The sequence below is a fragment of the Acanthisitta chloris genome, unplaced genomic scaffold, assembly GCF_000695815.1.
Source record: "Acanthisitta chloris isolate BGI_N310 unplaced genomic scaffold, ASM69581v1 Scaffold41597, whole genome shotgun sequence".
NCBI classification, from domain to species: domain Eukaryota; kingdom Metazoa; phylum Chordata; class Aves; order Passeriformes; family Acanthisittidae; genus Acanthisitta; species Acanthisitta chloris.
The window spans coordinates 423-24,041 of NW_008681682.1; the positions used below are offsets into that span (position 1 = coordinate 423).

Sequence of the window (23,619 nt, forward strand, 5' to 3'; positions counted from 1 at the left end):
TTTGCATAGTGCCAGCACTAAGGTCCTTAGTGTGTTTGGGTTTCAAAAATTTGTAGCTTTATACTTGTATATGCTGGGGTTTATGCTTTATTTGAAATAATTAGTGCTTTCTCTGATGCTTATTTTAACTGAATAACAAATTTCCAACATTACTTCAAATGCAGTGGACCTTCAGGGTCCACATTGCCCTACTAGATTCTCTTACAGCTCTTTTAGGCAGGTTGAGGCAGAGATGAGTCCCTGCTACTCAGGGATGTTTTCTGCTGGGGTTTATCTCATTCTCACAGGAAAATCTCTCATTTTTATAAGGTGGATGGCTTTGCAGTGCTCTTGACTGCACTGTTTCAGGTCAGCATAGGAAAACATTGTCTTTATTTGCTCCTCTAAAGAATACTGACAGTATCACCTAATGTGACAGACCTCCCATGGTCCTTGAAAGTAGAACATGTGGCCTTGATTATAATCAGTTACCCCTTTACCTAGTAAAAAATGCATACTTGGTTTATTGCTCCATTTTCAGGGAGGAAAGAAAGGGCAAGTTTCCCCAAGGGTGTGCTGGTTTCTCATTTATTTGTGATTTGGTTTAATTAATATTTTTTCTAGAGGGAAATGATGCAATAAATCAATTTTATGTTGCCTTTCTTAATTACAGATGTAGGTTGTGGGTATTTCACTTACATGGTTGTTGGGGTTTTGCTATATCAAATCTTTCAAATTGTCATGGACAATTCACTTGAAAACAAAAGACTGCATATATTCATTTTAATAACAACAAAATAAACTGCCCCAAAGAATCAAACAAACAAAGTGTCATCACCTGCATGACTTAAATACCCTTCATCTCCTCAGGAAACAGATGTGGTTTGCACTGTGCCTGGGAGGTCACCAGCCTTGCGCTTTGCCAGACCAGCATAGGAAGTGTCTTCTGTTAAAAATACCCTCCTGCTTCTCTCCACAGCAAATATGACAGACATGTCTGTTTTATCAGGGTGCATCCCTTCCTCTGGTCCTGGCTGTCACTGCCAGGCTCGCACTGAGCAAGGCATTGAGACAGGTGCTTAAATATTCTTCATGGAGCTTGAATGTGCCAGCTAAGGCTCAAGAACAGGAAAAGGGCAATCTCTGGGGCCCAAACCTTGATTTAAATGATGCTGACATGTCCTGGAGATAGCAAATGGAGAAGGTTTTCCGCAGAACTGTTTCCCAGAGATCTCCAAAGACCTTACAAAAGCAGTGTTGATATTTATAGGGACAGGAACAAAAAGCAAGAGACAGGCCAAGTGATATGCAGTGCCTCACTATGAGTCATTGAAAAGCATAAAACTCTCATTAAAATGCTCATGGTATATTTTGGATTTAGACCTGTGAGGGGCTCTGCATTAAAGTAATCAGTCTGTTAACACTTCCATTCAATCTGCCCCCACTGCACTGCCCCCTGCTCTACCTCCTGCACTCTCTTGTGTCTCCTCATCAGTATGCTGGTGGCAACCTAATCAGCAAAAGAAAAGTTTGTGTGACTTTATGTTTGTTTTGAAAAATATTTCTTTAGTATAACTTAATCCCTGATAATTCGGAAAGAGGCTGGCTAAAGTTCATGACCTCCACAAATTTTTCAATTAATTACAAAACAGGATTATAGGACCTGGTAGAAGGTCTTAATCAGACTTCACCTCCTTGTACACTGAAACATTGGTTTAATTAAATACAGCATGCTTGTAACCTCTGTAGTCATTGTTTTGGTATTTGCAGAGTACCACTTTGCTTAATTGTCCCTAATTTGCCACCCATTATGAGCTCTCCATCAAGGGAACACAGTGCTCTTAAGAGATGGAGTGATGTGGAGGTTTCTCGACAAAAAGTTCTGTTAATTTCTCTGCATTCTGTTTGTTTTGCAGTTTTATAGTATTATGTCACGTGTAACTGTCATATCATGTCATGTCCAGTGAGCAAAAGACCAAATGTAGGGAAGAACAGGGCAACTGAGAAGCCAATGGGCTGATATCATTTGTGTGTGTACTCAACTGTATAAATTCAGGCATAGTCAGAAGAGAGTACATCCCTTTACTCCATTGTTCCTGTGTGCATTATGTGTTACCAAAACTGCTCACAGATCAACAGGTAGAGAAATGTAGCATGCACTGGCTGAAACTCAACTAGACCCAGGAACAGGCAAAATTGGAGATTTAGGACTGTGCTAGAGATCTGTGGATATTAGAACTTTTTGAAGTTACACTTCTTCTGGTGATGCCAAACTTACGTCCTGAAGGTCTTTGAAGAAGGGCCTCAAAGCAATCTTTTTACCAGACACAATAAGCCATACCTTCTTTGCTCTCTCCAGGCTGTAAATGTTGTATCAGTTCAATAATGTGAAAGGAATCATTGTCTGGTTTAAAATAGTGGGTACATTTAGTCTTCCAAGGTCCTCTGATGGAAAAGCATGGAACATTTTGATCTGCCAGATGAAAGAGGCACACCTGCTGCTTGGGGAGCTGCGAGTCTCTCCTAAGTTACCAGGTCTCATTGCATGGTGGTGGTTATTAATGCAGTTTAGTGATAACTCCACTCAAATGAGGAGAGTTACACTTCTGTAAAACTGGCATGGCATTCAAATCACGTCCATACACATAAGCAAATGTGTGTATCTGAGTATGAATTTGAAACCTAACATTTTCCTGTGTAGGAATATGAAGATACTTCTTTCTCTATATTGCTTCATTCCTGACATCCTTATTGAACATACATCCCATTAAGCCAATAAAAAGTTTTATTGAAAAGAGAAAAAATATGATAGCATTTGGACTATAATAGATGTTTATTTTGTAGCTTGTGACTTCTAAGTTAGAAAATTGGGTCTGTGTATCACAGCTTGTCTGAAAACAGATTAGATTGTTTCCCCTGACGATTGTGATTTTTCCTTTATTTTTCTCAAATTATCTTTATTGCTTCCATTGCTTTTCAGTAAATTACAGCTTCATCCATTAGGAGAACTAAATTAGCTCTGAAATACTTTCAGGCACATAATACAAAGGCAATAAGTAATACTACAGACCGGACTTAAAAGCAACAGTTCCAATGAGCTGAAAATTGCTGCATCTGCTGGGTGTGGAGTTGGTGCTGTGCTCTGCTTCTTTCATATAAGTTCCGTTAAACTGCAAGTCATATTTCTAATGCTTGTGCTTGAGGTTGTACAAACTGAAATTGTTTTGTAGAACCGCATGTCTCGTAGAGTCACTGTTGCCAAAGGAGATTCTGATGCAGTAACAGGTAGAAGATGCAGCTGGACTAGAAGATCATCATAGGTCATTTTCAACTGAACTATTTTCTATTCTACTCTATTCTATTCTTCCTACAAGTCCACTCTAGTCTGGTCTTCTTACCTTTCTACTAGGAGTAAAATTACCCTGGATAGTGATTAACCCAAGTGACTGTAAACGCGAATACTAGGAGTGAGTGGTTTTGTTTACAGTTTGATAACATCTCTTGCTTTCAATATGGTGGAATTCATTCCAGTAATTGCAGGACTGGGAACAGTTCATAAATACGCAGTTGGATTCTCTAATGGTTAGCCTTTGGCTGTGAATTCACAGTCACTAGCAGAAATAATCTGGATGTAGCCTCATTACCAGTCATAAAGCTAGGGGTTCTCTGCTTTTTGGTAGAACTCAGTGCTGAATACTTCTGTTTGATGTACAGCTACACTGTATTATTTACAGATGACTAGGTATACACGTTGGAGTGGAAAGACGTATGCATTCTGTCACAGTGTAGCATGCTGTTTTAGTTGTGAGTGTGTATGCTTCATTACCTCTACTCACTTGCCTCTAATGATCTATGGGCTGATGTAACATGTAAACTCCATTGATAAGTAACTCCCACAGAGCATATGGAGTGTGGCCAGTTCGCCAGCCAGGGCACACATTCATCTCTGACGCACATATGCTTGATTTCATAACTGTCTGCCAGGGTTTCTGGGTTGCAGTCACAGCAAAGGAGGAGAGAGTACAAAAAGATTTAGATAAGTGTAATCCTGGCTGTGTCAGGTTGGTGAAACACTTTTACTTTACTGTCCACTGAGGTGGGAGATCTCTGACCCCAGTTAGACTGGCTCAAACAGCCTAATAGCACTGTGCTCACACTGCTCTTTCTGAAAGTCTGCTGAGCCTTATTAACTTTTGCTGGCACTGTTGAGTTGTTTGGTGCTACCATCAAGAGCATTTTTGAGTCTCCTTTCTGCAGACAGCCACTGCCCATTAAGGCTTTGCATCTCTGCATGTTGCAATGTAAAGGACCTGCTAACTTACCAGAAAATAAGAGCAGCTTGTGGCTGCCAAAATAAACAAGCATCTGTGGTCAGCCTGTACAGAGGCTTTGTAAAGCAAGGGCTACCTGTGCTGTTTTTAAGTGATGGCAAAATATTGTATGGAAAAGGCAGATATAGGAGTGTCTGGTTTGAATGGTTAGCAAATGTCTGTCTATTCTTAACCTTGCTGAAATGACAAGTAACTGTAGTGATGTAGTTGCTTTTCTATCTTCATGATTTCTGTAAATTTTAATAGCTAAAAAGCACAAGCCATTTTTTAAGCAGAATTTGTATGCAAAGTGCAGAAAAGCACAGATATTTTCTATTAGGATCCTCTTAACCATTCAAACTGCCTGTTCCCAGCCCAGAGTCCTTCACAGCGCAGTTCAGTGCTCCAGGGAGAGACAGAAGCAGATTCTGTGCATGAAAAACACATGATAGTAGAATCATAGGATATCCTGAGTTGGAAGGGACCCACAAGGATCATTGAGTCCCACTCATGGCCCTGCACAGGACAACCCAAAGAATCACACCATATGCCTGAGAGCATTGTTCAAACACTTCTTGGACTCTGTCAGGCTTGGTGCTGTGACCACTTCCTGGGGAGCTTGTTCCAGTGCCTGACCACTCTTTTGGGGAAGATGTTTGTGCATGTTTCTGTTTTCAACGTACTAAATGGCATTTTAAAAAAATAGTCTACAAATACACTTAGGATGCGAATTTCAGGAGCTTTGGTGTCAGTGGAGGCAAATTAAGTCCTAAATACTACCTGGATGCATCTGTTTTGCTGTTCCAGTTTATTTGGTTGCCAGGTGGGCAGATGCAGGACTGTATATCTGTAAAAGGGTAAACTTTGACCTAAAACCAATTCAGTCATTAGAATGTTGTCCATGCCAAAAAAGTTCAGAACCTATGTGCTGGAAGAATGATGCATAAAAGTCAGTTTGTAGAGTCAGAACTGAGTGTTGCCTGCTTTGTTTGTTGAGTCACCTAGTGACTAGATGAAGGTCTTTGTTTTAAATTGTGTGTATATCACTTGGAAAGCATCTTGTATCTTCTGACTGACACTTGCATTGTCTGTACAGGATGAACATTAACATCACTTCAGATTTAAGTGTGAATCATGGAGTAAGATCTGAAATGCTATGTGTAAAGAAAAAAATATGTGAACTGAATATGCCAGTTATGTCTTTTTAGGCTCTGAGGAGTTAGGAAGTGGAAGCTATGGGCATCGGTACATCACAGACACAGTGACTGGTGATGATGATGGATTTGATATTGATGATTCAGACTACGACATCTATATAGAAGAGGTAAATGTCAAGATTTCACTTTGGCACTTCCGTTTTCTTTATAGTTTTGGTATTTGAAAGTGCCCGGTCCTGTCAGGAAGTTTAATATGTGATATTATGTACTCAGATATAGTAACATGGTTGTTTCTTTTTCTTCAGTGAGAGTGAGTTCTTTGCCTCAGAACTTTATCTTGGAAGGTATTAATTTCATTTTCGCATAACATTTTAGGCTTTATTGAATTGGTGTTTCTTTATTTCCTTTCAGCTCCGACCACTTCCTGCTATTAAAGGAGGCAACAGAAAATTTCTGGTTGAAACTAAGGTCACACCAGGATCTAGTTCCAGACTCCTGTCACGGGTCCTCACAACCACTTCTGAACCCACTACCTCCACCCCCACCACCACAAAACCTTCAACCACAGCGAGGGCAACTACTGCCTGGGCAGCGAGGAGGGGCAGCATGACTTCTGCTGCGCGCCTCTTTGATCTGTCCTGTGATGAGGCCATCTGTTCTGCAGACAGCTTTTGTATCAATGACTATGACCGAGGGGGCTCACGCTGCCACTGCAACTTGGGAAAAGGAGGAGAGACATGTGCAGAAGGTAGGCTTCTGTGTACCCACTGCTGCTAGCTTCTCTTTGTTTGAGGCAAGGAGCACCTTACAATGAATCAACCGCAGTGCACTTTGGAAATAGCTGTCTGGGTTTAATGGATTCCTAAGGATAGCAGCAGATTCCACATCCCAGTTCAGACATTGTGCCCTTTCTTCTTCTTCCGCAGTTAGGTGGGAAAAAGTTATTCTTTAATTAAGCTGAATGCAGAACCTATGTAAAGATGCACAGGAGAGGTTAATCCTCCTTCTCCCACCTAGGATTCAAGGGTTGATGGAGCCAGGTATCTTGGTAGTCATCAAGGTGTGACAGGGTCCAATCATGGCACCTACAGCTTCCAGCAGAGATATTCAACCTCCCACTTTTGCTTGCCTTTTGCCAGCAGCTGGAGCCCTGAACCACCCCCATTTCCAGTGTGGTCAATTGAGTGGTACTGGTCCTGTAGCAGAGATGTGAGACGGAGTTTCTGCTGTAGAATCACCTCCAGAGGAGGCTTTCCCCATGGTCTTCAGGGCAGAAATGCTGCAGTGGTAACCCCAGCACTTGTGTCAGGCAGCCTGGGGCAAGGGAGGAACAAAACTCCCTCTCCAGTTTAGAAAGTATGACCTGAAGCCTGAGTCAATGCGAGGAGGTGTCTTTGTCTCAGTTAGGACTTGCTACCAATTCTCTTGCCTGTCTTCAGGGCAGCTGAGCAAGGGCAAGAGCTCGCTGAGCTGAAGGACACTGTCCTGCTGCTTCCCTGGCTGCCTCCCTGTTCTTTCCCGCTGGAGACCTAAACTCAACCTTTTGTAGGGTTGAACACTGAGCAGATCACCTGGTGAATGCCAGAGCTTATGCAAAGAAAGTATCCCATTGGTTGTAGTGATGCTGTCCCTCCAGCTAAGAAAGAGCTGATCCATCCATCCATCCCTCTGCATGCTGGTCTGATTTGCCAAGACCCTGCCACACAGCAGAACATCAGGGACACATGTTTCTGCATGCACCCAGGATACAGACACTGAGGGTGTTTTATCTGCTTCAAACTGGAGTGCTGGAAGAAAGACAGCTCATTCTGAAAATAGTTTGTTTTGACTCAGTGACATGGAACAGCTGCAGATGTGATTTTAGGTCTTGATCAAGTATGAAGGGTTGAGGATTTATGTGAACTGACATAGCTGTATGCAGCTTGTAGAGCGGGTTTGTTAACGTCAGTCCAAACCCACCATTTTTCACAGGGGAGTGTGTTATTCCAGAGTAAGTGGTAGCATCATGTGCCAATATTCCTCTGTACTGAATTTCTCTTCTTCAGCCAATATTGTTAAATAGCATATTAATCTGAATGGAAACAGACTTTTCTTCACAGTTAAAAGCTGCATGGCATTCTGGTCCAGTCACTCCTGTTTGTGATCAGGGCATGAGTTAATTGGTGTCTGCTGAGGTTGTGTTCAGGCTTATAACACCAGTCGTCTTCATCTCAGCCTAAAATATATGCCTTGCAAATAAAAAAAGCTGAGAGAACTGTATTCAGATCCAAATATGCAAGAACACACTCAGTATTCAAATAGCAAAGAGGAATAGGACTTATCATCCTTCCTTCCTTGTTAGACTTAGATCCACTGCAATAGGAAGAATTCAGACCTGAAAGTGTGTCTATCCTCAGTATTTCATAGGAAAATTAGCTGCACAGGTGGTAGTAAGACATCCATGATTTTCATTTTCTGTGCTGACACTAGGGTTGGGATCTAACATAAGGCAGCGAAGGGTGAGGATTGATAATGCCAGCTGACAAGAGCAATAATAAGAGCCACTGTTGCAGCCAGGGATAGAGACATGCATGCAGGGACTCTCTTCTCTCTATCACTCCCTTTAGCTTCTGCCCTGAGCTGACTTTAGGGAAGTGCTGGAAGCTGCTGGGATGTTATGAGCCATCCAGTGATTCTCCAGATGTTGGATGCAGTAACTATGGAGCATCAGTGATTAATGTGGCCTAGAGTCTGGCCACATTTCCCTCATATGTTTTTGTAATCCTGCAAAACAGAAAATTGTGTTGTGCTCTTTTTGTTAAATGAATTCTCAAAAGAAGATAAATACAAAGTTGATGGGTTCTGTCTTCTGTAACAAGGATGAAAATCTGGAGAAATTTCCTCTGAAGCCAGTGATTAAACTGCCGAGCAGTATTTGGCCCGCAGTATCCTCTTTCTTTCCAAATTCAACAGGTCCTTGGGAATAAAGGAATTAGTTGTGAAAAGTGGTGGGAGGACAAGGCAATAGGTTAACTGATTGTTGACTGTTGCTGACTAATGGTTGTCTCTGGAGGAACTCTGTCTTTCATTTCCACCTGGTATTACCTAGTGCTAAATGTGTATATTGATTTTTGTATGGGAGAAAACTGCTAAATAACATGCTTCTATCTTTGCTTTTCAGACATTAGTATCCAGTATCCTCAGTTCTCTGGTTACTCATATATCACATTTGAACCACTGAAAAAATCCTATCAGACATTCCAAATTACCCTGGAATTCAGGGTAAGTTTAAGCAATTCCAGGCTCAAGTAGAAGGTTTAAATTTTATTTACTTATTCTGATGCAGTGGACAATGGAAAAATAACTTATCTTCAGTATAGCTTATAATGTAATTGTGGTGAACCTGTACATAACCTTCATCTGTAAAAATCTGGCTTCACTGTCAGTGAATGCAAATGAAGTTTGTAAGCAGCTAAAATGTTTGCACCCATTATTGGTAGGCATTGCATGAGAGAGTCCCAGAGACTATTACAGACTAGCAGCTATGTATGTTGAGAAGGTTATAGTCACATGAACGAGCTACAGTCTGAAGTGCTCCTGGAATTTTTGTGACTTAGAGTTTGGCAGTGGCATGTGGTATCTTTGTGTATAAGAAGCTGTGATCCTGTCATACTGAGCAAAATACTGTCCTGTATCCAGAGTTCCTTTCCTACCCTGCAGGATTTACATGGACATTATTTTCCACCTCTGGAACTGGGGACACCAGCTACTAATACACTGCCTTAAACATTAACATATGAGGATACATTAAAATACAGGTCTGAAGTGGTGGCTTGTGTTAATGCTGTCTGTTTATTAGGGACAGAACTGGTAGGCCTGCCTGTAGGAAGAGTGGCTGAGTTCTTGAATGCACTCCTTCTCCCATATAAAGCAGCCTCACAGCCAGGGTATGAGGTTGTCACTAGAGCATCAGCAGACTGTTGCCTCACTTGGTGATCTAACACTTCTCTGGCAATTTGTCAGTTTCAAATACAGAATGGCTGCAAAAAGCCAGTGTGTCAGCTGCTATGCACATATTGAGAAATCCTGCCAACACGAGTTGTTTGGCTTGAAGAGTGTCAGGCTCATAGACTATGTGAAGTAGAGTGTATGTATTCATGTGCAGTAAGTCTGATGTGTCTACACTTCACAGGCTTGCTAGGGCATTCTTGCTAGACTTCATGCTCAGAAGTCTCATGTGGGATATGTCTGACAGTCGTTAATACTTTCAGGCCATTTTTCCAGGTCTAATAGTATCATACTGTGAGGAAATGGACTTTAACCATTTAACCATTAAGGCAATGATTTTACAGGTTCTTCAAATGCAGGGTTCAAAACTGATCAATCAATTTCTGATTCTGCAAGTTAAAAACTCAATCCAAAAAATGCTGACCCTTTTCTGGAGAAAATTACCGTACAGCTGCTTGCTTTTTTCTGTTACTGTAAGGCTTAGACTTTGATTTTTCATGTTGATTCAATGATTGCAGGCTGAATCAGAAGATGGTTTGCTGCTATACTGTGGAGAAAATGAACACGGTCGTGGTGATTTTATGTCACTGGCAATCATCCGACGTAACCTCCAGTTCAGGTAAAACCTCCATCCTCCGTTGCTGCCTCCTGGGACTGCTACATATGATGAGTCTTTGACTTCTGCCCCATGCAGTGCACAAAATGGACAATATAATATTGTTTAAGAGTTCTTTAATGTTTTTTATATCATCCTTCTTTAGTGTGTGAACATGTTCCCTGTTGAACTCTGTTCATTCAGACCTCAGTGTAAAGGCAAAATGATCAGTTTTCTTCAAGGCGTTAGACTGAGGCTCACTGCTGTTTTCAGAAATGCCAGTGAGCCGCTGCATTTGCTAAGCTGATGGTGTATCGTGCTGTGCATAGTCAATGTTTTTGTTTCATAGCAAAAGGCCTGCAGATAATGTACCAAAATAAAGGATTTAATGCCTGCAAGGGACCAGGAACTTCATCTTATATCCCTTGTTTAAATGAGAGTTGTGGGTTTTTTAAAAAGCGACCGAGAGGTTTTCTTGCAGTCTGATAGATATGAAGCATGTGAAAGACTATCTCCAGGATCTCCTACTTGGGAGGGTGATTCCTTTGAAAGTGGGGAATAATGAAGTGGGTGATATGCCTTAGTCGTGTTTCTGTTCACCTGCACTGCACAGCACTCAGGGAAAATGTCACATTTTGGCACATTCAGCTCCACGGAGACTCTCCTGGAGGTCTCCTTGTCAGTCAGTACTGAGCTTCAAATAGACTAGCAGAGTTATTAATGTAGCACTGCCTTTCACCAGGGAACTAGAAAAATTCCCAAGAGAAATTACTGTGATAGCAGGAACTCAGATTGTAATACTCCCCATCTTGAAACAGTTTTAGCTGTTGGCAAGCTTTGCAATGCACTTGGTATGGCCAGAGAATACAAAATCTTCTCTATAGTAGAAAGACAGATAATGAAGTTTGAAACTTGGAACAGATCATATGTAGACTTGCTGTCTAATTTTCATGTGCTAATATGCAGTGTGGAACAGAGAGGTTCTCAAGTGCAAAAGGAATATTTGGATTCTAAAAATGGCTTGGTTGTTTGGTTAATGTAAGATTGTCACCTTGCTGTCTCTGTCTCCTGCTCCCAGGTTCAACTGTGGCACTGGAGTTGGAGTCATAACCAGTGAATACAAAATCAAGCTGGGGAACTGGCACAGTGTCACATTGTTCAGAGATGGAGTGAGTGGCTGGCTCAGGATGGATAACAATGCTCCAGTAACAGGAAAATCTCAGGTTGGTAATCCTGCCCCTGCAGCTTGACTTTGGGTTTTCTCAGGATTATGATGACACCTTTTCTTGTCACCACAAGTTTGATCAGATTTAAAGGGTGTATTTTCATTCATCAGTATTGGAACACTCAGTGTACAAATTACTCTTTCATAGTTTCCCTGTTGTCCACCATGCTTGCTCTGTCACCCTTCTGCTACCCTTTGGTAATCTCAGATGCCACTGTTAGAAGTTTACGAGATTGTACAGCTGGTGTCCCTGATTGCTTTCTTTTTCAAGCCTCAGTGGGTTACTCTGCTTCCTCAGGCATAAAAATTAGATGCATATGAGTATGTGAGTATATGTTTATGTATAATATGCATATAGCTATGCAAGGTTCTTATACAGAAGTGTAATTACTTGAATATCCTGGACATAGATTTAAGCACAGCAATGGAGATGGACATTCTGACCTGACATGTGTTAACACTGGCAAGTTCATATGAGCCTGACAGGAGAAAATATAATAGAGGAAGATGCCTTGTTTTGCTCATCTGTTGCCAAGCCAGAAAACAAGTGAAATTAAGGCACCGGAGGAAAAAGCCGTTTCAAATTGTTTCATATGTCTTTCCTCTTCCCTTTAGTGATCACTATTAGCATGCCATCCCTAGTCTTGAGAAAAGCAGCTTCAGACATCTTATTGCTTTAGACTTTCATGTGCAGGTACTGAAGGGAAAAAATTTCAGTGCATTGAGTTCTCATCAGCTGGAAATGACAGAGGAAAGTATTTCAATGTCTGTCATGTGTTGCTCTCTCTTACCAAGGCTATGAGGCCATGCAAGGGGCACATGTGATTCAGGAGAGGTGTGTAGAGTGTAGTGCACTGTGTGCTGTGCCAGTACACTGTGTGAGTGAATACCTGCAGACACAATAACCTTAGCTTATTTAGTCTTTCAAAATATAGGCTATGCTGATGCAATTTATTGTTGTAAACACTATGGGGGCAGGGCAGGGGTGAAAAATCCAGAAAGCTTTTATGCTAAATGTCAGTGTTGTCAGAAGAACACATTGGTAAAAATTGGCCCTGAATAAATGTGTGAATTTTGAATGTATTCTTCTGAAGGTCAGTGAGGTTTTGAAAGAACCTTTGAGTAGGAGGCAACAGACATATTTTGATCAAAATGTGGAAGTAATTATGACTCCATTACCCACAACAGCATGAAGTTTGAGTTCCAAAAAGGTTCTGTTGGGTTTTGACATTTTTTTCTTCTTTCCTGTGCACTGTAGCAGTGCTTAGTAAACCTGTATGTGTATGTTTCTATAGGCCAAGAAAAAGATAGGTGTAAATTTAGCACTGGCAAAGTGAGAAGAACTCTGCTGAAGTTGTAATTTTATTGGCTTTTGTCTTGTCTTTGTTTTCACTTGTTATTTGTCATTTCAATATTATTCAGTGCTATACACTTACTGGGTTCTGTCCAAAAGGCAATATTGCATTGGTCTCTGTCCCTCAGGGCTTAGCATTTAGAAGACAAGAAATTTTGGCAAGACTAAAGGAAGAATTTTCAGCAAAAGACAGATTACAGTCTCTCCTCAGAACACAGTGATTTTTAACTTTTTTATTGTGCTTGTAATAGTAGTCTGCATTATCATGCTGGATGTGGGTGCAAAAAGTCTGATTGAAAATGGTAGACTAATCTGAGGAATGATTAATGGAAAGGAATTATCAATAATCAACTCACATATTCTCTGACACCATTCTTTGTGGAGGAAAAAAATTGCTTATAACCACTGTGGCTTAATAAGTTATCCTGTGTTATGTCAGTTATACAGCATGTTGTGCTCTGTTTTCCCTTCAGGGCCAATACAGTAAAATTACATTCCAGACTCCCTTCTACGTTGGTGGTGCTCCCAGTGTGTACTGGCTGGTCAGGGCCACAGGCACCAACCGTGGGTTTCAGGGCTGCGTCCAGTCACTTAGCATCAACGGAAAGATGATTGATATGAGACCCTGGCCATTAGGGAAAGCTCTCAGTGGTGCTGACGTTGGTAAGTGCAATGGTATGGGGTCTTTAATCAGTGATAAACCAGGGGGTACATTTTAGCCTGTTGGAACAAATCGAGGAACAGTCCAGGTTCAGGGGATGGAAGGTGCGGTCTTCATTTTTGGCGTGTTTTTTCTCTGTGCCTTTGCACATTGCTTTTCCTAGGTATGTAGTAGTAAACCTCTCATGGACACAGTTATTGTACACAATAAATAGTAAAACCATTTCTCATGAGCAAAGAGGAAGCTCCATGTTGCCCATATAATTACATCTGCACCAATATTTCTGTCAGCATCTCTCAGGGAGCCTCTTCATGCTCCTGACTGACACACTCATGTCATCAGACATCAACAGTATGTATGCTGAGCTTGTATGTGAAACAATATGGACCCAAACAAATGTGTTTTGCCTAAAGTCATCATTGCACTTGTCCAAAGCAATACATGCATCTTTCAGAACCACCGCAGTGCTGTGGCTGTTACAGAGGGCTTTCCCCATTAAACCACATCACTGTTGAAGCAAATAGGCTTTCCTGTCTTTCCAGAGCCCTGGTATGACATAGAAATAGCATGGAATAAATACTTCCAGCAGCTTGATGAAGTGGTATTATAACATTATCTCCCCTTCGCATATTAAAAGATGGAGAACTAGGGAAGCTAATTAACTAGTTCTGTCCTATTTATTAGTCTATTTCATCCATGGGCACTTGAGAAAAAGACAAGACAACAAAATCCTTGCTTTAATCGCCTCCCATTCTGAACAGTTTAAGAGTAAGAGTAAACCCAAGTCAGAAAGCAAATGGTAAAGGCAAGAAGTAGAACCCCTAACACTGAACTCTCTGTGCCATGCTTCAGCCACAAAGTCATCTTTCTTCTCTTTTGTAGCTGTGCATTTGGCATCCCAAGAAGGAAGCAATTAGTGAGAAATTTAGTAACAATTGCCCTGTATTCTCTAGATACCATGAGCAAACCTCTGTGCAATATAGAGGGAGAACAGGGTGGTCCAAGAAACAGTTGCTGAAATGTGTAGGACTTTGGAAGCAGAGTGTAATTTCATGATAGACTGAGAATCTATGGAATTTAGACAGATGAAAGCCCTGCAAGTTCTCTGAGCCCTAGTCTCTATTGCTTTTTGGGCTACAGCTAGCTTCATTCCCATCCGTGAATGCTCCACATACTACTGCATTAGCAATCAACATCAGTGAAAATAAATGCTGTGTTCTGCCATGTGTGATTCAAAATGGAGTGATAACACCTTACTGTTCTTACATGGCTGCACACATTTATATGAAACTGTACCAGAAGAGACTTGAAAACAATAGGTCATATAAGTTAAACTTAAAATTTAAAAATAGCAAGTAAACTCTACTAGAGTTTAGGGATGACTTTTGCTAGCCAGTCTTCTGGGTTTTTTTCCCAGGTGGCAGAGTGTAAAAATCAGGGGCACTGTAGAATTGAGGGTGGGGAGGAGAGGAGTCTGTCCTGCCCCTGTATCATCTCTGCTGGCTACAGCAAAGGTCCTGCTGGACCAAGAGCTAAGGGGCTGGCAAGGGAGGCAGCACTTATGGTTCAGAGCAGGCATGGCAAGACCCTGGACTTCTGTTGCCAACTTCACTACTTTTTCATCTGCCACTGCAGCCAAGCATATCCAGCCATCAGATCTGTGATTTACCTCTCCAGTGCTGGCCCAAGGGCTGTGATAAGTCACTGAGACGTTGGGAGAGCAGCCTGTCCTTAAATACCAAGACTATTACAATTCAAGGTGTCCCTCAAACCTTGTCCTTTTCTGTTTCTCAAAGACTTTGTTTAACTTTGATCTGTTTGAACATACTGCCAACATTGATTCACAGTGCAGCAGATGCACTAGAGGTGAGCGTTATCTTAGTTTTCTGTTTGTGTCTCACGCTTGATACATTGAGAACCTTGTTTACACATGTCTTGGCTCCATTCCCTTGTCTATAAAATAGAGCTAGTGCTACTCATTTCTGTCAGTGTCATGATAATCGACAAGCGTGTGAGGGATCTGAGAGACCAGATACCTGCCCTACTTCAGTTCTCTTGTGGCCATTACAATGCAGACCTGAAGGGGGAAAGAGCTCAATGAGCATTCTGAGCACTCCTGCTCCCATGGCTGTGCATGGGGCAGATGTAATTGTTCCCCTCTGAGGAGAGGAAGCATTTTTCCCTGCCAGGGTACTTGTAAATAAATGGAAGCTTTAGTTTGCCATAAAACACTTTGCCCTTCCAAAAGATGTACTCACACTTGTACACCACAAAAGTCTTATTTGGGCTTTCTTAATGTATATGATCAGTTTGTTGACAAGGAGAGAGTTACTTGATCAGAAATTGAAACAAAGGAGAAAGTAAACAAAGTAAACAAAATAATCAAGAACTTCCATCAGATGTACATTTGACCATTGCATAATCTGACTTCATAGGTATCAGTTTTAAGAGGTAAATGAGTAAATTATTTGTGCTACAACAATTTCAGATTAATTCCAGCAAGAAGAAGTAATCTCCTTATTGTTTCAGTCAATGTGCCAGCACAGTAGAAATGCTTCTTTAAAAGCCCATATGCTGATGGTATGGATTGCTTTTAGTGCAGACAAGATGGTTGACAACCTCATTTTAGCTAATTAGATTAGTTGATGATGATTAACACCTTCCATGCTCAGCATGTCCTGAGTTTGCAGTGGACAAAGAAGCACTTAAGATAATTGAAATTAAACAAGTCACGGTGCTTGTAAACAACCAAGAGAAATTTTTACTTTATTAGAAAATAGATAGGGACAAGAGCAGAAGATAAGCAATCCAGGGAATTGTTGAACGCTACATCTGTCATGTTTGTTAGTAGGGGTTACTTTTTGTTATTTGTAAAGTCTCTTGCTGGTTTGGTATTGTAAAAAAAGTGCTAAAAATCAAGTTACCTTGTCTAAATTGCACACCATTTGACAAATTGGGAAAAATATAGGAGGAGAGCAAATTGTATTGGTTAGTAGCAATGTTCAACAGCCAAATAAATCTTTGACAAACTTCTCTGATAAATCAATGTTCCGGGTCCCTGTTTAGGTGAGTGTAGCAGTGGCATCTGTGATGAGGCAGCTTGCATCAACAGTGGTACCTGTACTGCAAGCAAAGCAGATTCATACATTTGCCTTTGCCCTCTTGGATTTAAAGGTCATCACTGCGAAGAAGGTGAGTGGGTGCTGGGGTGCTTATATTTCCTTGTATGTGCTACTTAGTGTTCAATGTGTTTTCCACATAGAGACACACTAGGAGGTCTTATGCTGTTATGCTGACAGAAAAGAGTACTTGTTATTTCATCTTTTTGAGTACTGAAACCCCTCCCCCACCACTTTGGGGCTACATCCAGCTTCTACATAATTAGAGATTCTCAAACCTCTTTCCTTATTTAAACTAACTATAATTAAGCATCTCAAACTTACTTTTCAAAAGTTAAAATAGTGTACTTTTCTACAGCTGTACATTAATTCTAAAAAAATACCCAATTTTCTTCTAAAACTAGCTTCAGTTATATATATTAAAATTTAAAGGACACAATTTCCTGCTAAAATCACTGAGATGCTAATAGTGAAACACATACAGCCTTATTTTCTGTGCTGTAGAACTTTTCATGCCACCACCTACTGGGTGCATGCTTGCTGGGTTGAAAAACACTGTGGTGATTCACTAAAGAAAGGGACCTCAATGCTTTATAGCACAAATAGATCCCTGGAAAAAGTAAGGGAATTAAGGAGAGAAGCACTATTGTCTAGGATAAAAAAATATTTTTAATTTGGATGACAAAATTTTCAGTTTGTTTTTCTAACTATTAGCTTTAAGTACTTAATAAAGGAAACTGACACTAGTTAGTAGGAGTCAATCCCTTACGTTTGAGCCTCAAGTGACCTGCTTGTGATTTCTGGATTTCCAGCACTCACCTTGGCCATACCTCAGTTCAACGAGTCCTTAAGATCATTTGCTAGCACACCCTGGCCCTTGGAACCACAGAATTACCTTTCCTTCATGGAGTTTGAGCTGACATTTCGTCCAGATTTAGAGACTGGTGTCCTTTTGTACAGCTACGACACAGACAGCAAGGACTTCCTCTCCATTAACATGGTGGCTGGTTATGTGGAATTCAGGTTCGACTGTGGCTCAGGAACAGCTGTTATCAGGTAAATGGTGTTGCTTATGTTTCCTTTCCAACAGCACCACAGGAGATCAGTGGGCTGGAAAGAGTAACAGCCTGTGATGAAGTATGTGAGCCCACTGGTGCCTAGTGCCTACTTCTAAGGAAGCACACAAGCACTAGAACTGTGTTGAAGGGAACAGGATTTTCTTCCTACATCACTTTGCATTTCTAAGCTTTGTTATCAGTGCCACCATATTACTGCAGATGTTACTTTTGTGTCTGTATGGTATTGCAGAAGTTTCCTTCTTGACTCCATGACATTGCACCATAGCTAATTAAGAGATCTATAAATATTTTATGCATATACTTTCTAGCCACAGGATTTCACAATATTAGCACATTTATGAGCATCTTTCTCTGTGGTTTCCAGTTCCAGGCTGGAGGTGACACAAAAAGATACACCTACAGGTCCCTCCCCATCCTCATAGTGCTGGTCTTTGGGAGACCTGTGGCTCATATCCAATTTGTATAACCTAAGCTGTCTATAAGATAAATATATGGTTTAAATAGGTCACCGAGGTTCTCAGCTAAAGACAGACCTTCTAAGAATGATTCATTGCCTTCTAAAATTAATGTCTAGGATAGAAGCAATGAAATGCCTCAAAAAGACCTGCCCTCTCTTTGTATAATTGAGTGCCCAGTCTCTAGGCAGCTGTTTCTTGGGCTTTCTGAAAGGGCAGTGGGCTGAACAGAGACACTTAGTACCTTGGATGTAGCCCAGGAGGCTGTCAGTTTGACCAGGCTGACCTGATATTTAGAAGTAATCTATATAAAGCTTATGCAAAATGCGTACACTGCCTGTAAGTCTTGCATATCAAGGATTCCTGTGGATGGACATCAGGAATTTTTACTATATTGCAATTAGGAGAAGTGCACTGATTTTATACTGAATGAGGACTCAAGCAAATGAACCCATTCAGATGACAGAATGAGAGACAAAATTTCAAGTGGGCAAATTCAAAATAATGCATAAGCCAAACAATGCACAGCTGTGGAAAAACAGTTAGTCTTGTCTGACAGAGAAAGGTCCTGGAGTCGTCATGGATAGTTCTGTGAAAGCAACAGCTAACTGCTCAGGGACAAATACAGAAATGTAAGTACAATGCAGAGAATTATTAGAAATGGAATAGGGAACAATGCTTGTGCTAAAACCCACAATGCATTCTGGCGAGTTCATTGTTGAAGAAATTAGCAAAATTAAAAGAGAAGTGTTGATATCCAGGGGAGGGAATGAAACACTTTCCACAAGTACAGCAGAATGTTTCAAACTGAAAGAGTTTAGTGGAAGTAAGACAAAGATTTTTAAATTTTGAATGACATGGAGATAAATGATTTTTCTCTATTTTTTTTTGTATGCAAGACTTAGAAAGGGACCAGTAAAATTGTAAAGAAGATAAGGAAGGAAAGAATATAAGACCTTTTTATTTGTTTGCTTTCAGACGGCACATAAATAAGTTGTGGAATTGTCACAGCATGTTACAGATGCCAGATCTATAAATAGGTTTAAAAGAAAATTAGACAAATTTGACTAAAGCTCCATTGAGGGAGATCAAACACAATTGTACGGATGCAGCCTCTGACTCAGGAAATTGCTAAATGACAAGTTGCCAGAAGCTGGGAGAATATATCAAGGAAGAATCACTCGATACTTGCTCTGTTCTATTCTCTTTCTGAAAAGTGGCTGGAATAGCTAATTTTGGAGATCTTTGCTCCAACCCAGAATGGCCCTTCTTACAACAGCTTTCAATTAATCTTTTTCTGAATGCAGCCATCAAATTCCTGTTACTGGCAACCATAAAACTTTAACGTAGACTCTTTATTTTTTCCTCCAAGAATATTGTAGCACTTCAAAACACCTTGGACTAAAGTTTAACCTAGATGTAGGTTTGTAAAATGTGGCAAGAGCCACAAGCACATTCCTGGCCCTTTTCTGTTGGAAAGCAGTCTGTATGTCAGCTAGCACCTGAGCTAAGAAAAGAGAGGGTGAGATATCTGGGTAATGGGGAAGACTTGTGAGACCCACAGATTTCATTGAAAATTGTCAGGTTGTCCTGTTCAGTTCCGGTTTCTAGATAACATGTGCAACTCACACCCTGTCATCATCTCTGTCAGTGATTCAATAAGAGAAATAGATTCCCTGTTTTTCATGCCTGCTTGATTAATACCCACTTAAAAGTCTGCCTTGATCTTCATCATACTGCTTCATCCTATCCGTTGTCTTTCATGGGGGTATAGCTCTGGTCATCCTGACTACCTGTTCCATAAGGCCACCAGGCTGTTAGATATTATAATATAATATAATCAGAAGACAACTATAATATCTTTATAACTTGGCTGAGGCAAGCTTACTCATGTGTGGCAGCAGCAGCAGCAGGAAAACTGATGCTGGTGAAGTTTGTGTTTTGCCTGAAGTGTCCTGGGAATGGAAGCAGCAGGAGAAGGGATGCTGGGAGGGTGGACATATGCAGAACCTGACCTATTTACTGAGGTGTCTCAGAGGAGAAATTGTTGTCCTGGGATTTCCCTTGGCCAGGAATTCACAGGATCTAGATCTTCATCACTTGGGAAAAGTAACCCCACAGCATGTGAGAAGCCAGGAGTGTTCAAATGCCTACAGAAAGGGCTATGAAACTCATGCTGGTTTCAAAAAGCCTGTGGTTCCAAGAAATAGCTTGCAGCTCTGAAATGATGACTCTGCAAGATTTAATCATCCCTAATTGTGATTAAATCTTGCAGAGCAGGAGGGTTAGTATGATGATGACCCAATCAGCAGGGGAGATGTTTGTATTGGCACTTACTAGGTAGCCAGACCTATCTGGTTCCTTTATATGTATACATTGACTTCTTCAAGGTGATGAAATTCCATTAGCTGTTTATTTACCTAAGATAATCAAACCCTAGCATTGTCCAAATAGGTAAAAATGGGCTTTGAGAAAATTTGGAGGATCAAAATAGGTGCAACAGAAAGATTTCAAAACTCATGTTGATTGTGAAGGAAAAAAAAAGAAATTGTTATTTTCACATTTTCAAAAATATATAGCTTTTAATCAGGATTTCAATCACTATTGACTCACTATTCCAAATCACATATTTTCCTCACGTGTTTTTCAGCCCCAAAAAATTTGATATTTTTTTCACTAGAAGCTGTCAAGTCTTCTTGGGTCCTAAATAACACGGTTTCTGATTTTTTTTCAGCTTGACCAGTGAATCAAACACGTTTCCATTTCTCCTGGAGGAAAGGCTGAAGCATCTCATTTAGACATAAAATGCTTTAACCAGTGTAGCAACATGACATTTGAAAACAAGATACAAAGATCTGTGGTACTTGTAAAGAGGAATGTGGTTTTGCCCTTCATACAGGCTGCTATTCATATCAGTGCTGAACTAGTAAAGATTGAAAGAACAGTTTAAAAATGCTTCCTTTGAGACTGGGGAATACTTTGTACAACTGGGGATTATTGTTCCTAGCCAAGATCTCATCACATCATTAGGATCATATTTTAGTTACTTCCCTTTAATGTACAGCATCCAGGCTGCACGTGTGCGCACGTGTAGGTGTCACTGTAACGAGATGCATAAATAGAGCTGATGAACCAATACAAAGTAGTTCTGTTTTAAAAGAGGATGAAGAATGTGGGACTAGACCAACCATTAAGTGGGAAGCTTTATATTCCCCTCTTATGTCGTCGTGAAATGAGGATGTACAGCAGAGACAAAAATTTGTCATTCCCTATTATAAGTTAGCAGATAAACTAGCTCAGAGATTAATAAAATGTATGCTGATTATAGAAGTGTTTCATTCATAAATGAAACCAGAGTGCTTGTTATTTACTATAGGAACATGGTCTTTGCTGATGGGGCTCAGAAAATTGTTACTTCCTTATAAGGAAAGAATCACAGGGTTTATATTTATTTATTTTTTAAAAAAATTGTCCCAGAGGACTTGACTTTTTAACATCACAGAATATCAGAAAGGCAAAGTGTTAAATACTTGAAAGTTTTCTTCCCCTTCAAACAGGAGTGAAGAACCTGTCAGTCTGGGTCAGTGGCATGAGTTGCGAGTGTCTCGCACGGCAAAGAATGGTATCTTACAAGTGGACAAACAAAAGCCAGTGGAAGGGATGGCAGAGGTAAGCATATGGCATGACTTGTCTTGAATGCAACTGTTAGACTGTAAAGTGATTTCATGGTAAACTAAACAGTCTGCTCTCAAAGCTCTTCCAAGCTTAAAAAAGTATATATGTTAGGACAACATTTTTTTAAGCCCAAAGTTGGAAATGTGCACATAAATTCTTCCCTCTGAGAACAGGGATCCTTGTAAAGGCAATTGAAATCCAACCATACCCACTCCTGACATGTAACTGGACTCACATTTTTGTGTCAGGTTCATGCATCTTCTTGAGGCTCTTTTCTTGGCATGTACTTGGTTTGGCTAATTCTGTTTAACAACATGTGAACTACAAAATGTGTCATCTTGAGTGGTATGATCCTGAAATGTATGTACCCAAAGTCCTGTTTTTAATCTCTCTCTAAATATTGTCCTGGAAAAGTAGGCCAAAAGTGAATTGTTTCTTTGTCTTCTTGCAAAAGTAGTTTGCAGAGCAGAGTAAGGCTTGGGAAACCCAGACAGCTGATGACTTGCATTTTGTTCTTCCCTCACCGAGAGATCATAATGAGTTTATAATAAACCAAAATTTTATAATAAAGTTTATAATAAGTGAAATTGTGCTCGTACCAACCAGGATATAAACTCTTAAGCACTGAAATGCATGCACAAAGGTACTTTTTTATCCCAAAAACCTGAAGTTAGAACTGCTCAGAAAATGTCTCTATTCCTCCCTAGTGAAGTGAGGACAGAAAACCAGACTCCAGATAGTGTTAACAGAAGAATCTGCAGGCTTTTCTGCAAACTGGAAAACTATTAAAGCTTAGATTTTTCTTGAAAAATGTAAATAAATTGAAATTTCAGTTGCCTGTCAAGAAAAAAATTGAGTGAGAAACATTCAATTGGAGCAGTCAAGACTTACTTATATAGATGGGTTAAGATGAAGACTTCTGTATTTTTTCTCTTAAGTGCTGCAGTGCAGCTGCAGGAGGAGGTTGGCTGGAAGCTGCCAACAAAGAAAGCACAGAAGCTTCTGCAGGACTGGAATTACATGATTATCCTGTCCTTAGTTGTTAAGTGTCTTACAGTTCACTCCAGGACCCTGACCATTCCCATCAGATATCCTGGGCAACTGCTTTTGGTAACTAATGCAAACTCAGTGTTTCATTTACCCCATAAATTGCTATACACTGTCTTTTGAGGTGTTGAAAACATCAAATAAGTCTTGGTTTCATGAACTTTGTTCCAATTTCAACTTTACAAACCAAATTCTGGTTTTAGATGTACAGTCAGTGTACCTCAAGTCATTGAATATTGAGCTAGATGTGCAATCAGAAAGCACGAGTCAGTCTCCTTTCTTTCTTCCTTCAGTGTTGTCATTTTGAAATACTTGAGATTCTTCAGCTACTTCTGATTAGTATAAAGCACAGTCAGTAGAGTGTCTTACAATGGCTTTCTTCAGAGAATTGTACAATGAAATGTGATTAACAGAAGAGGCATTGAAGTAAGTTAGAACATCTAATGTAGGGCTATAACAACTAATGTAGGCTAATATGAAGGTACAAGCATGGTTCCAGCTACTCTAATAAAATGTTATTCTATGTTTCTTGCAGGGGGCTTTTACACAGATTAAATGCAGCTCTGAAATATTTATTGGTGGAGTCCCTAGTTATGATGATGTGAAGAAGAACTCTGGAATCCTCAGACCCTTCAGCGGGAGCATCCAAAAGGTACATGTACAGAGAAACACACTGGAGACATTTATTTCCATCCCATTCAGAGCACACTTTGTGTGTAAACCTGCCCTCATACAACTGGCCAGATTCAAAATAATCTAGGATTTTGCCTCATGAGCCCACCACAAAGTGCTTAAACACTTACTTTACAGTGAAAAGTCATTCCAGCTTTAATGGTCAGTAAGTATTGCAATTGCCAGTCTCCCTGTTTATTTACATACTTCTAATATCTAATCTGAATCTACTCTCTTTCAGTTTGAAGTCATTCCCCCTTGTTCTATCATTCCATGCCCATGTCTCTCTCCAGCTTCTTTGTGG

The 23,619-nt window shown here is 40.4% G+C and overlaps 1 protein-coding gene across 1 annotated transcript; it reads left to right on the forward strand.

Annotated features, from left to right (window-relative positions):
- Positions 1-5,497: 5,497 nt before the first annotated feature.
- Positions 5,498-23,295, forward strand: LOC103805529 (pikachurin-like; the record flags this gene model as incomplete). The annotated part of the gene is made up of 10 exons (XM_009078180.1): positions 5,498-5,613; positions 5,858-6,194; positions 8,607-8,707; positions 9,952-10,052; positions 11,107-11,251; positions 13,081-13,270; positions 16,335-16,460; positions 17,200-17,443; positions 21,479-21,590; positions 23,179-23,295. Coding segments are annotated over 10 exons (1,589 nt in total), but the record flags the coding sequence as incomplete, so codon positions are not given.
- Between the last annotated feature and the right edge of the window lie 324 nt (positions 23,296-23,619).